The sequence below is a fragment of the Bos indicus x Bos taurus genome, chromosome 21, assembly GCF_003369695.1.
Source record: "Bos indicus x Bos taurus breed Angus x Brahman F1 hybrid chromosome 21, Bos_hybrid_MaternalHap_v2.0, whole genome shotgun sequence".
Lineage (NCBI taxonomy): Eukaryota > Metazoa > Chordata > Mammalia > Artiodactyla > Bovidae > Bos > Bos indicus x Bos taurus.
In genome coordinates this window covers 27,003,820-27,018,662 of record NC_040096.1, presented here as the reverse complement: position 1 = coordinate 27,018,662, position 14,843 = coordinate 27,003,820, and the positions used below count along the sequence as shown (strand labels likewise).

The 14,843-nt window shown below is 45.3% G+C and overlaps 2 protein-coding genes across 7 annotated transcripts in view; both read right to left on the bottom strand.

The window, feature by feature from the left end:
* Positions 1-881, bottom strand: part of IL16 (interleukin 16) — a 126,514-nt gene extending 125,633 nt beyond the window's left edge. The window contains exon 1 of the mRNA XM_027521457.1: positions 777-881. The gene's annotated coding sequence lies outside the window, so the exon portion shown is untranslated. The remainder of the gene's footprint in view (positions 1-776) is intronic.
* Positions 882-11,242: 10,361 nt separating this feature from the next.
* CFAP161 (cilia and flagella associated protein 161) overlaps positions 11,243-14,843 on the bottom strand; it is a 51,110-nt gene continuing 47,509 nt past the window's right edge. For all 6 annotated transcript variants that reach the window (XM_027521540.1, XM_027521544.1, XM_027521543.1 and 3 more), the window contains 2 exons: positions 12,220-12,293; positions 11,243-11,815 (listed from right to left, as the gene is read on the bottom strand). In XM_027521540.1, coding sequence (XP_027377341.1) covers positions 11,560-11,815; positions 12,220-12,293 — 330 coding nt within the window. In that variant the 3' untranslated portion in view covers positions 11,243-11,559. The remainder of the gene's footprint in view (positions 11,816-12,219; positions 12,294-14,843) is intronic.

The window sequence follows — 14,843 nt, the reverse complement described above, 5'->3', positions numbered from 1 at the left end:
AAATGGTCCACATCCAAAAAAAATTTTTTTTTAATTAAAAAAACTACCACTAACTAAAAAAAAAAAAAATGGACTTCACTTTCTGCAACAAAAACGGCCTAAGGATCAAATGATAAGTACTGAATGAAAATTACACCTTGGGTTTTCCATTTTTTAAATAATAATAAAAAAGAATCAAGCAGGAAAAATATAAAAATAAGATATATGTTAAGGAAACACACCAAAAATTAGGGAAACATTTTCTTTTCCTCAGTCATCCGCATTGAGTATTTATTACTTTGTAATCAGAATATGGACTTCCCATGTGACTCAGAGTTAAAGGATCTGCCTGCCAATGCAGGAGACACAGGTTTGATCCCTGGATTGGGAAGACCCTTGGAGAAGGAAATGGCAACCTATTCCAGTATCCTCGCCTAGCAAATCCCATGGATAGAGGAGCCTGGTGGGGTACAGTCCATGGGGTCACAGAGAGTCAGACACGACTGAGCAACTAAACAACAACAATCAGAAGAAGATTACGAATACTTAAATCATCAGGTTATTCAGCTACTTGGGAGATACACTTCTTAACAGTCCAGCTGACTTGATCCTTTGAAAACTGCATTCTCTATATGGGCCTTTCAAGAATCTCTTTCAAGATGATACACTATCCCTGAAATTATCACAACATTGTTAATCAGCTATATTCCAAAACAAAATAAAAAGTTAAAAAAAAAAAAGATTATAGAAAGAAACAACCCACCAGTTAAAAGACCAAAATATATACTTAAGTTTACCTTTACTCTTCATGGCACAAGGGATGAAGAACTGTGTCTTGGTGTTGAATGGTGGGCCTTTTATGCCTGTATATGTTTGTTCAGTGTAAAACACTCCATGAACCAAGTTCAAGGACATTAGAGCAAAAGGGCTATTTGTGGCAGCATGTTTTCAGATGGATTCTGAAAAACAGGAAAGAATAATTTCATACAGCTTTGTCATTGACCTGTTTTATTTTTCTAATGTTGTATAGACGAATTCTTTAGTTATCTACTTTTGCTAGCCTTATCCTATATGTTCTGGATATACTCCATAAATTAATGAGCATTATAATTTTGTTAATCATACAAATATCTGTCTTATTTGGTTTTGAAAACCACATCCAGATAACCAAGTAAAAATAAAGTGATTTAAATAAAAGAAAAAAAAAAATGATGCTCTGGTGTATAGGCCCTTCCTTCTCCTGGGATGGCCTTTCCTATGAGAAGTCTTTATGTTTTTATTATTATTCTTTTTATTGGAGATAATTGCTTTACAATGTTGTGTTAGCTCCTGTTATACAACAATGAATCAGCTATATGAGTACATATATCCCCTCCCTCCTAAGCCTCCCTCCCAACCCCCATCCCACCCCTCTAGGTCATCACAGAGCACCGAGCTGAGCTCCCTGTATTACACAGCAGCTGCCCTGTATTATATTATACTAGCTATCTATTTTACACATGGCCCTGCATATATGTCACTGTGACACTCTCAGTTCATCCCACCCTCCCCTTTCCCTGGTTCATCTGTACCTATTTTTCTAGATTCCATATAGATGGGTTAATATATAATACTTGTTTTATGAGAAGTGTTTCTAATCTCCAAAGCATCCTGGAGTCTGTTCTCCCAATAGTCCTATGTATTTAATGGTCACATTGGGATATGGTAGTAATACTTTAAATTTGCCTGCATGCTAAGTCACTTCAGTCATGTCCAACTCTTTGCAACCCCATGGACTGTAGCCCACCAGGCTCCTCTGTCCATGGGATTCTCCAGGCAAGGATACTGGAGTGGGTTTGGGGGCCCTCCTTCGGGGCTCTTCCTAACCCTGGGATCAAATCTGCATCTCTTACATCTACCTGCATTGGTAGACAGGTTCTTTACCACGAGCACCTCCAGGGAAGACCATCTGCTGTGCTAGGGGGAGAGCAAAGGGACTACCTCTGCCTAGAAGGCCAAGGGAAGCTGTCATGACCACTAAACATAGGTGGCTGCACTGGGACAGGTCTGTGTGCCTAGAATTTGCTGGGACTCGAAGAATCCATGACTGATCCTGTGAACTAGAAGCCAATCACATCAGAGAAAGAACGTGGGCATCTTAGTCCTGTCCAGAAAAGGTGTCTTGGAAGAGTAAACAGACCTCAGCAGGACAGACTCAGAAACATGGGGGATTCCCAGGGACTGAGAGCATTTGCCTTCCATGGAAAACTCTAGAAAAGATCCCAGGAGTGGGAGATATGCCCGGAGATAACATCCTCAAGATAGATGCTCACTGGGACTTCCCTAGCGGTCCAGGGTTAAAACTCCACCCTTTCACCGCAGTGGGCATGGGTTCCATCCCTGGAACTAAGATTCCAGGTGCTTCTTGGTGTGGTCAGAAAAAAAAAAAAAGAAGAAAGAAAAGAAAAACACTCATCATGGCCACTGGCCAAGATGGGAGAACAAAGAAGCTGGGTCTCTTAGCACTTACTATCAGGAAAGAAGTTTTCTCATGTTCTGATCTCTTTTTCTCCCCCCATGCTCTTACTCCAAAAGGGTCAGAAAGTGCAGCGGGTAAGATGGGAGAGAAGACCTAGCGAGGGACCTCCTGCCAGCAAGGGGCCAAGCTGGGAGAAGAAGGCGGGCTCAATTTTCCATCAAGTCCAGAATTTGATTATTATCTGTGAAAAATGACTTTTTAACTGCTAACTGGAGTCCATATTTAAGTGTTCAGCAACACAAAGTAGCTAAAGGACACTTTAGAACTGAAGAGACTCGAGTATTCATCCAGGGGACAGGGAGGAAATACTTAGTCCCCTAGAACAGGAAGAAGGGCCCGCCCTTGAGAGACAGGATGAAGTCCCTTTATGATCCCATCCCTTCTCTGTTCAGGATTCAGTTTAGTTCAGTCGCTCAGTTGTGTCCGACTCTTTTCGACCCCATGAATTGCAGCATGCCAGGCCTCCCTGTCCATCACCAACTCCTGGAGTTCACTCAAACTCTTGTCCGTCAAGTTGGTAATGCCATCCAGCCATCTCATCCTCTGTTGTCCCCTTCTCCTCCTGCCCCCAATCCCTCCCAGCATCAGAGTCTTTTCCAATGAGTCAACTCTTTGAATGAGGTGGCCAAAGTACTGGAGTTTCAGCTTTAGCATCATTCCTTCCAAAGAAATCCCAGGGCTGATCTCCTTCAGAATGGACTGGTTGGATCTCCTTGCAGTCCAAGGGACTCTCAAGAGTCTTCTCCAACACCACAGTTCAAAAGCATCAATTCTTCAGCCCTCAGCTTTCTTTACAGTCCAACTCTCACGTCCATACATGACTACTGGAAAAACCATAGCCTTGACTAGACGGACCTTTGTTGGCAAAGTAATGTCTATGCTTTTGAATATGCTATCTAGGTTGGTCATAACTTTCCTTCCAAGGAGTAAGTGTCTTTTAATTTCATGGCTGCAATCACCATCTGCAGTGATTTTGGAGCCCCCAAAAATAAAGTCTGACACTGTTTCCACTGTTTCCCCATCTATTTCCCATGAAGTGATGGGACCAGGGCCATGATCTTCATTTTCTGAAAGTTGAGCTTTAAGCCAACTTTTTCACGCTCCTCTTTCACTTTCATCAAGAGGCTTTTTAGTTCCTCTTCACTTTTTGCCATAAGGGTGGTGTCATCTGCATATCTGAGGTGATTGATATTTCTCCCGGCAATCTTGATTCCAGCTTGTGCTTCTTCCAGCCCAGCGTTTCTCATGATGTGCTCTGCATATAAGTTAAATAAGCAGGGTGACAATATACAGCCTTGACGTACTCCTTTTCCTATTTGGAACCAGTCTGTTGTTCCATGCCCAGTTCTAACTGTAGCTTCCTGACCTGCATACAATCAACTCACTGGCAAAGACCTTGATGCTGCGAAAGATTGAAGGCAGAAGGAGAAGAGGGCGGCAGAGGATGACATGGTTAGATAGCATCACCAAGTCAATGGATATGAACTTGGGCCGACTTTGGGAGATAGTGAGGGACAAGGGAGGCCTGCTGTGCCGCAGTCCATGGGGTCGCAAAGAAGCGGACATGACTTAGCGACTGAATAATAAACAACAAGTAAAACCGAGGATAGGTGGATACAAACAGAAAGGTGAGAGTCAGATAGATGACAGAGAGAGGGAGAGGGAAGGGGATGACAAGAGAGAGAGGGGAGAAGCAGGGAGGGAGGAGATGGGCAGCTCACAGTGACAGCGGCAGAGAGAATGAGAAAGAAAAAGAGGTGGGGGACTCTTCCTTGGTGGTCCGGTGGTTAAGACTTGTCCTTTCAACGCAGGGAGTGTGGGTTCAAACCCTGGTCAGGGAGCTGAGATCCCACATGCCTCAAGACCAAAAAAACCAAAACATAAAACAGAAGCAATACTGTAACAAATTCTATAAAGACTTTTAAAATGGTCCACATTAAAAAAAAAAAAAAAACTTAGATAAAGAGAGGAGAGGAAAGAGGAACCACTGCTACGTCAATGCCCAGCTAGCCTCATCCTTGACCTTCATTCTGCCCTAGTGGCAGGGACCATCTGCGTCCTGCCCACCCCCTTGGTGGCTTCCCACTGACAGCACTGAAGCCCCTGCACCTGCAGCTTGCTCCCAGCCCACTCCCTGCTGCAGGCAGAAAAGTCAGGAAGCTGATGGCCTCGGGGCAGCCCTCAACAATGGCCGAGGGGAAGTGAAGAAGAAATCTCCCCCTGTGCTCACCTCCCACAGAGGAGATGAGGCTGCCTTTCTGGCTCCTCTGTGGAAGGTGTTTCAGGTGCCCCAAGGACACCTGCTTAATAAAGCACTTTCTATTGACTTCCTTGTTTCCCATCATCTCAAAGAGATTCCCATCAAATAAACTACCTGCACTCACATCTTTCTCTCAAGGTCTATTTCCTGGGGCACTGAGAAAGCCATTCTTCTTCCCACACCCATCCCAGGAGTAGAAGCCTGTTTGTTTTGTCTTTGCCTCCCCAGGATGGCGGAGACAGTTTCTAACATATCTGCCCTCTCCTCCCCTCTCTTCTATTGACTGACCAGAGTACTGTCCCTTCTGGGGAAAAGGGGAAGAATGCAGATCCCCGAATTCTCCCATCATCTGGCCAGCCCCCAGAGACCCCAGGGGTCCCACCAGCCCCAGGCAGGCCAGGCAGTGTCCCAGAGAGGCTCACACGTCGCCCCTGGCACCTTGGTCCAGGGCAGCGCCGCTTCCTGCCCGTCTGTTGGGAGCACTCACAGGAGACGCGAGCAGATGTCTGGCAGATGTTCAGCCTTGTTCGCACCAGCCAACAATAACAGAGCTGAGAGACGACGCTGCAGGGGGAGGAAGGGAGGCAGCTCTGGCCCCACAGCTGGGGACACGGCCATGGAGAGACACTGTCTCCCCTTCCTCTGGGGGAGGAGATGGGGTGCGGAATGGGGGTCTGTGTGTGACCTGGCTGCAGTGAATTAAGAGTTTGGAGCCCTTGGTATCAGTGTTCGGGGCAGAATCCTGGGTAGATCAGCCTATTGCACTCAGTGCCCCCGACAGAACCCCCAAACCAATGACAGGCAGCTTGGCTGCTCTGGGAGGCCTGGAGAAGATGCAGGAATTCTGATCTATCAGACGGCATGTTTGCCCAGCATGGCCCACGGTCCCCTCCTATACAGACTGGGATATCTGTAGGGCTCTCTCTACTGAGACTGGACACATCCCCCATCCTGCTCAGCACAGGGCTCCAGAGAGACTTGACGCATCCCCAGAGCTGGTACTCAAGATGAAGCCCACATACCACCCCTCCAGGCTTGCAAAATGCAGCTGGGGGCTGAACCCCCAAGTATGCCAAGGCAGACTGAGGTGCCCAGGAAACTGAGCACTGCCCTCTGCTGAGACAAGTCCCCTGTAGTCCCATCACGCCTCATGACAGCTCCCAGTCTTTTCCACACCCCGCCACTGCTTCCTCCTGCCAGGACTGAACAGCTCTGGAGCGGCGAGCTCCGCCTTACGTTCACCCTCTCCCTCATTCAATCGTGCCCTGCAGCCTTGGTCCTCCTGGCCCCCTTCAGAGGACACCTTTAAAGCAGCTCTGAATGCAGAACTGGAAGGCAGAGGGAATGCCAATTTGTGTGCAATACTGGGCAGCTCTAGAGGAGGAAATGGCAACCCACTCCAGTATTCTTGCCTGGGGAATACCATGGGCAGAGGAGCCTGATGGGCTACAGTTCAGGGGGTCACAAAGAGCCAGACATAATCTAGTGACTCATGACTGAGCACGCACACCAGGCAATTCAGTTTACCTCTCCAAGTTTTCACCCATTTACCTGTCAACTGGGGAGAAGTGAGGGGGGAAGATCTTAGTAGCATGAACACTGAGGATACAGAGATGAAAATTACATATGCATACGTGCAGTTTCTATATTTGAAGAGTTCACAGTCACGTGGAGGAGACAAATATTTAAAAATGAGGATGCAGCAATGACAGGCAGCACACAAAGAGCACAGAGATGCAGGAGAGGCACAAGTCACCATGATAATTGATATGATGACTGACATGGTGCTGGATGGGACACTGGATGCTCAGGATATACAATCACACAGCAAGCCTATGAGATGGGGGACATTTTAGTCATTCTTTCACCTATGAGTGAATGGAGCCTCAAAGAAGTACAGAGACTTCCAAGGTCACACACCTAGGAGGTGACCAATGCATGCGTGTGTGCTCAGTCGTGGCTGACTCTTTGTGACCGCATGGACAGTAGCCCGCCAAGCTCCTCTGTCCATGGGATTCCCCAGGCAAGAACACTGGAGTGGACTGCCATTTCCTTTTCCAGAGGATCTTTCTTGCCCAGTTGTTGACCCTGTGTCTCCAGCACCGGCAGGCAGATTCTTCATCACTGAGCCACCTGGGAAGTCTGAAGTGACTAGTCTCCTCACTGAGTTCTCTGACCCCAGCGCGAGTCTTATAACTTATTATCCTCCTGCCATTCATAAGAATACATTATGTCAATTCATTTAATCTTATAAACAAGTCTGAGAGGAAGTCAGGAGTCCAGCAGAGAACACTGAGGCTTGGCAAGGAGGAAGACCAGAGAGAAGCATAAAGGGCTTTGAATGACTGGACATCACACTGCTGTCACTCAGGGAAGCTTCAGACCCCAGGGTCCCAGGCCTGGGTGCTTAGCACAGTTTCCTGGGGAGAAGTCCAGATTTCAGACGGAATGTCTATATATAGTCCCAGAGGGGCCATATTCAAACCTGGACGTCCCCTGGCACAACCCCTTGGAATGCTGTTTTTTAAAAGAAGACTTTACATTCACCTAGTATACCGTTTCTTTTACAAGGGAAAAAAATGAACTGATACCCTAACTGCAGTGCTTTTATGGTTTTTCCCCTCTTTAAATCTACATTTTTGAAAACTGGAAACTCCCTTATATTTTGAAATTAAGCTCAACTGCTGAGCCAGGGCAGCTGACTTGTTAGTGTTTTTAACACTGACATCTTGTGGCCGCTTTGGAAAACTGCAAGACTAAATATGCAGGTGAGACCGATCCCTTTCTCTGTCTCTGTCTCTCTTTTCTTCCTTCCTTCCTTCCTTTCTTTCTCTTCCTTCCTTTTAATTGAAATATAGTTGATGTGCAATATTATGTTAGTTTCAGGTATACTATATCACAATTTAACATTTGTAGGCATTATGTAATGATCACCACCTGTCCCTATACAAAGTTATTACAATATTCTTGACCTTAATGCTGTACATGACATCCTTGTGGCTTGTTTATTTCATAACAGGAGGTTTGTACCTTTTACTCCCCAAAACCTATTTCACCCAGTTCCTTATTCCCCTCCCATTCTGGCAACCACCCATTTTTCTCTGTATCTATGAATCTGTTTTCATTTTGTTTTTTAGATTCTACATGTAAGTGGATCTGAGGTTATTGATATTTCTCCCGGCAATCTTGATTCCAGCTTGTGTTTCTTCCAGTCCAGCGTCTCTCATGATGTACTCTGCATATAAGTTAAATAAAGAGGGTGACAATATACAGCCTCGACGAACTCCTTTTCCTATTTGCAACCAGTCTGTTGTTCCATGTCCAGTTCTAACTGTTGCTTCTTGACCTGCATACAGATTTCTCAGGAGGCAGATCAGGTGGTCTGGTATTCCCATCTCTTTCAGAATTTTCCACAGTTTATTGTGATCCACACAGTCAAAGGCTTTGGCATAGTCAATAAAGCAGAAATAGATGTTTTTCTGGAACTCTCTTGCTTTTTTCCATGATCCAGCAGATGTTGGCAATTTGATCTCTGGTTCCTCTGCCTTTTCTAAAACCAGCTTGAACATCAAGAAGTTCATGGTTCACATATTTCTGAAGCCTGGCTTGGAGAATTTTGAGCATTACTTTACTAGCATGTGAGATGAATGCAATTGTGCGGTAGTTTGAGCATTCTTTGGCATTGCCTTTCTTTGGGATTGGAATGAAAACTGACCTTTTCCAGTCCTGTGGCCACTGCTGAGTTTTCCAAATTTGCTGGCATATTGAGTGCAGCACTTTCACAGCATCATCTTTCAGGATTTGGAATAGCTCAACTGGAATTCCATCACCTCCACTAGCTTTGTTCATAGTGATGCCTTCTAAGGCCCACTTGACTTCACATTCCAGGATGTCTGGCTCTAGGTCAGTGATCACACCATCGTGATTATCTGGGTCGTGAAGATCTTTTTTGTACAGTTCTTCTGTGTATTCTTGACATCTCTTCTTAATATCTTCTGCTTCTGTTAGGTCCATACCATTTCTGTCCTTTATCGAGATCATCTTTGCATGAAATGTTCCTTTGGTATCTCTGATTTTCTTGAAGAGATCTTGAATAGTCTTTCCCATTCTGTTGTTTTAGAAGGCTGAGCGCTGAAGAATTGATGCTTTTGAACTGTGGTGTTGGAGAAGACTCTTGAGAGTCCCTTGGACTGCAAGGAGATCCAACCAGTCCATTCTACAGGAGATCAGCCCTGGGATTTCTTTGGAAGGAATGATGCTAAAGCTGAAACTCCAGTACTTTGGCCACCTCATGCAAAGAGTTGACTCATTGGAAAAGACTCTGATGCTGGGAGGGATTGGGGGCAAGAGGAGAAGGGGACGACAGAGGATGAGATGGCTGGATGGCATCACTGACTCGATGGACGTGAGTCTGAGTGAACTCCGGGAGTTGGTGATGGACAGGGAGGCCTGGCGTGCTGTGATTCATGGGGTTGCAAAGAGTTGGACACGACTGAGCGACTGATCTGATCTGATCTGATCTGCAAGTGGATCATACTGCATTTGTCTTTGTCTGACTGATTTCACTTAGCATAATGCCATCTAGATCCATCCAGGAGATTTCAGCATCTGTATGAATCTTACCCCAGTTACTTCCATTCTCCAAAGGACTTAACTGATGGTGAGACTAATCAGCTTTGGTCCCTGTAGGCTCTGACACTCTAATTCTATCACTGCTTTTCTTCAGGAGAAGACAAAAAAAAAAAGGCATCTCATTATCTTCATTGGAACTTACTTTGAAATGTTTATTGAAGGCTTAAATTATTTCTCATATAATTTCCAGTTAACGCCTTTTGCCTTGTTTTTCTAATGGCATGATTGTGGTTTCCCCTTTCACTTATAAGAGTTCTTTACTTTTTTTTTTTTTTTTTTGGCCATGCGGCGGGTGGGGATCTTAATTCCCCAACCAGGGATTGAACCCACAATCTCTGCACTGGAAGCACAGAGTCTTCCACTGCACTCAAGCATTTGTTGTGCACTTTATTGCTATTACATCAGCTCCACCTCAGATCCTCAGGCATTAGATCCTGGAAGTTGGGGATCCCTGCTCCAACCCATCCCCTTCTCTCCACCTTCCCTGACACTGCCTCAGTTCAGAGCCTCATCTCTCCCCAGGGACCCCTTCACTCCCTGCTGCTCCCTTAATAATCTTTCTAAAGCAAAACGCTGGCCATTACCTTCCAAATAAAATTCAAATAACTTGATACATGCAGCCACGAATGACAGACAAATGATTAAACAACCTGCAGTTTTTTCTGCACATCACTGGGCACCAACCAAACAAAACACACTCCAGCACTCGGGTCGGTGCTCCAGGCTCCCTGCTGGGTCAGACATTCACTCTGAACTTCTGGGCGAGGGCCAGGCATCATTCATTACTAAAGTTCTACAGGTGAATTCAGTGCACAGCCAAGGGCAGAAACACCTCCTGCTGCTGCTGCTCAGTCGCTTCAGTCTTGTCCGACTCTATGCAACCCCATAGACGGCAGCCCACCAGGCTCTGCCGTCCCTGGGATTCTCCAGGCAAGAACACTGGAGTGGGTTGCCATTTTCTTCTCCAGTGCATGAAAGTGAAAAATGAAAGTGAAGTCGCTCAGTCATGTCCGACTCTTCGCGACCCCATGGACTGCAGCCACCAGGCTCCTCCGTCCATGGGATTTTCCAGGCAAGAGTACTGGAGTGGGGTGCCATCGCCACATCTCCTATTGTATTGCAATAGACAGGGTAATGCCTGACTCCTGGAAAACAGTCAAGCCCTTTGGCTTGAAGCTGCATTTATTTAAAATGCATTTATATAACCTGTGACTTACTTTCTGCCTCTGGGCACACAGTCGTCACTCGGTATCCTTGAGGACTGGTTCCAGGGCCCCCACGGACACCAAAATCCTAGGATAGTCAAGTTCCTTAAGCCAGATTCCCTATATGCGGGTTCTGCATCCACAGATTCAACCACCCGCGTATCATAAACATAGTATCAATGCTACACGTTGGGCGGTTGGTTGAATTTGCGGATGCGAAACTGCAGATAGTGAGGGCTGACGGGATTTTTAGGCTAACCAGCCATAACTCTCATCTTAACCTCCTGTGTCGGGCATCTCTTCAACCCATTATAATACCTTACACATTACAGGTACTCGGTACTCCACAAAGAATGAATAGTAGATGGACAAACACATAGAAAGATACATATTTATTTTGTCTGATGACGTGAATGCCACAACTAATGTGCTGGTTTCAAAGACAATGCAGAAATAAGGAGATTCTGCAATATGAAAATCACTACAAAATAAAGGACTGGTCAGAGGTCTTGATTCCCCCATGCTAAAAGAAGACACAGAAATACAAGAGGGAAATGTTTAATGTAATGCCACAGTAGTCCACAGCTACCCATTTTTTATTTCTTACTACACTGTGCAGGGCTAGGATAAAGACAGTGGAGCCAGAAATTCAGTAAAGTTCTGATAACTTTATTGCAAAGACATAGCTTTAAAAAGTAACACAGCCCTCGTAGAAGCTGCTGCTACAGAGGATCTAAATATAGGAAGCTGAGTCTTCAGAATTTGCTCATCAACAAAGGAATGTCATCCGGTAACCTTCAAATGCAATTTCTGAGCTATTGCCCACGGCAATTTTTTTCCTGTGTCCTAGACCTCCACTGTTAATTCAATAGTCTGAATAAAGTCTTTGTTTAATACAATGTTCGGAGAGCTCTTTGCCTTTCTTAAGAATAGCCTGAGGCATACAAGGTTGATTTCCCACACAGCTACATTGGAAGTGTGCACTGAGGCACGCAGCCACGTGCATCAGGTGTGCTTCTGGCCCCTGGGTCCGAAACCTGCTCTCTCACTTGCTCCAGGGCTCGGGTGTCCTCTGCCGGAGGCTTGGGCAGGTCCAACATGGTGGACAAGTCCTTCCTGGGAGCCCCAGTCACCAACATCCAGTGGTTCTTTGGCTTTTCAACTCTGTGTGAATCCAGATAGGTGTGAGCAGCGACCTCTGCTTCCTGTCCAAAATAGGTTCTGGAGCAGGAAAGAATTAACACAGATTGGAAATGGAATTACAACCCTCAGTAAGCTGTTAAATTCATCTCAAAACACCCAGTTCAGCAGAGTGCTACATAAAGCCCTTGCAGGAAAGAAGTTTCTCTAAAACAGGACGTGTTTGCCAGCAAGACTCACCAGATATGGGCAAGGACAAGGTGTATAGGACCCCATGATAGCTAAAAATCCTCTGTGGGGAAGGACTTGCATAATAGAAGGGGTTCTAAGGGACGTTTTCACACCATCAAAGTTCTAGGTGGTAATATTTTTTCGTCATCAAAGGACTTGTGTGCATGGCCATCTTCTTTAAATTGACTTCCTTGCCTATATTCACAGCCTCCACCCTCCAGCATGGCATTTTGCTGTACCCTGCTATACAGTACCTTAGGGAAAGATGCCGGTGGGCCACCAGGCCGCGATTCGTGTGACAGTGAGTGATAAGAATCTTGGTGTTTGCCTTTAAAGATAAAGAAAGTGTGTTACTTGAATTATGAATCAAGGCTTTCAGTTTCCTAAAGGCAAGACTTTGGAAATATTGTGTATATATGTAATATATATATAATACATTTATATAAAGTATTTATATATGCTAATGCTAAGTCGCTTCAGTCGTGTCCTACTCTGTGTGACCCTATAGACGGCAGCCCACCAGGCTTCCCAGTCCCTGGGACTCTCCAGGCAAGAACACTGGAGTGGGTTGCCATTTCCTTCTCCAATGCATGAAAGTGAAAAGTGAAAGTGAAGTCGCTCAGTCGTGTCCAACTCTTAGCGATCCCATGGACTACAGCCCACCAGGCTCCTCCGTCCATGGGATTTTCCAGTTAAGAGTACTGGAGTGGGGTGCCATTGCCTTCTCTGATCTATATATATTGTATATGAAAATCACTACCAAATAATGGAATAAATAATATAAACAATGGAATAAGTAAAATAACATGAAGATTACAAGTAGTTATTTATATATTATATACATATATAATACTGTATACTATATATAGTATATATGCTATATATATATATATAGCAATGGCACCCCACTCCAGTACTCTTGCCTGGAAAATCCCATGGACGGAGGAGCCTGGTAGGCTGCAGTCCATGGGGTCACTAAGAGTCGGGCATGACTGAGCGACTTCACTTTCACTTTTCACTTTCATGCATTGGAGAAGGAAATGGCAACCCACTCCAGTGTTCTTGCCTGGAGAGTCCCAGGGACGGGGGAGCCTGGTGGGCTGCTGTCTATGGGGTCGCACAGAGTCAGACACGACTGAATCGAGTTAGCAGCAGCAGCAGCATATAGTAGTTATATGCCAGTGCACATGCTAAGTCCCTTCAGTCATATCCGACTCTTTGTGACACTATGGACTGTAGCCCTCTGTCCATGCGATTCTCCAGGCAAGAATACTGGAGTGGGCTGCCCTCCTTTCCAAGGTGTCTTCCTGGCCCAGGGATCAAACCTGCGTTTCCTGTGTGTCCTGCATTTAAGGCGGATACATTACCACTGAGCCATCAAGGAAGCCCAGTAGTCTTATAGATATATACATCAACTGATAGTCTTCATATTATTTTTGTACTTTTCTTACTTTTCATAAATGAACATATATTGTTTTTTAATATATAAACAATAAACAAAAAGATATATTATTTCAATAAAAGACATATAATTTCAAAATCATATATATATATATATATATATATATATATATTAGGTAGGTAGAATAGGAAAAAGGAGTCCAGAATGGCAGTGGCTAAAAGACAGAGGGAAAAGCCCACAAAAATAGAACAAAGGAAGGTCCGAGGACCGGAGTGAGGACCTCAGGTAAAACAAACAGCCCTCCTGGCTAGCTCAATTTACATAGGGCAGGCCTGGTGGAGGAGGAAAAAACATATAAAAAGAGGAGCCAAACATGACAGGGGGACTTTTCAAGTCTTTTGGATCAACCCACCCTCACACCTCAAGGATGTACTTCCCTTTGCTTTCTAAATAAAACTGAGCTGTAACACGGAGCTGTAACACTGGTCTGTCTGTCGCTTCAAATTTTTGCTGCAGCGAGACAGAACCAAGGGAATTACACACTCCCCCGACATAGATGGTGCCGTGACTTGGATTTAACCTGGCTCAATTTCAGCTTGACCCCCATGAGGCAGAAGCTAAGCACAGCAGAAGCCCAACTCGACAAAAGCTCCTGCGTTGGAAGCTGAGCGTGAAGAAAACCCAGTGCAGGGAAGTGACAAGAAGCCCAACATGCTGGAAACCAGGACAGCAAAAACAAACTCAGCAGAAAGCTCAAGCGGCTCAGTCTCAGATTCCAGGAGACCTTCGGTTGGGGTAGGAAGTCCTCGCCCCTATGGCTGGAAGGACATTTGGCTAACAAAATCTTAATTCCTTTACAATCTCTCATTTCTTGTTTCCTCAACCTCCCCCCCACCCCCCGTGAACAGGTGAGTGGCAGTGGGTGCCCCAGGGTGTCCCAAAGGCTCTACTATATGCTGTGCCTTAGTAGCTGTTGCCCAAGTGGGTGGGGGTTCTTCTGTCCTTAATCTTCTTTGTGCCAAGGATCAGGCCAATGAAAATTGTGAGCACAGGTCAGGTGTTTAGCAGATTTTCTGGCAGGTTATGAAGGGGTTTCCTCGGCACATTTTTCCCACTGCTTTTCCCTCCCATCCTTCAGCTTCTCTCTCCATCTATGCCACTGCTTACAAAGTATTGGGCAGGTCATCATCTTTCCATTTCTGAAAGTTGTGTTTGAAACCATTTACCTAAGATTGGGACTCAAACCCATGTGGCAGGGACTCTGTGCTATGCTTAGTCACTCTGTTATATCCAACTGGGACTTGAGTCTGACCAAAATCCATGGTGCCTGGTTTTATGACCTAATGAAGCTCAGGCTCTTGATGTCTCATTGCAAAAAATTCAGTGAGAGACACAGTGATAGGTAAGAGGTGGATTTGTGTGGATTTAGAGAGAAGCACACTCCACAGGGTGTGGCCCATTGCAGAGTGCAAGTGC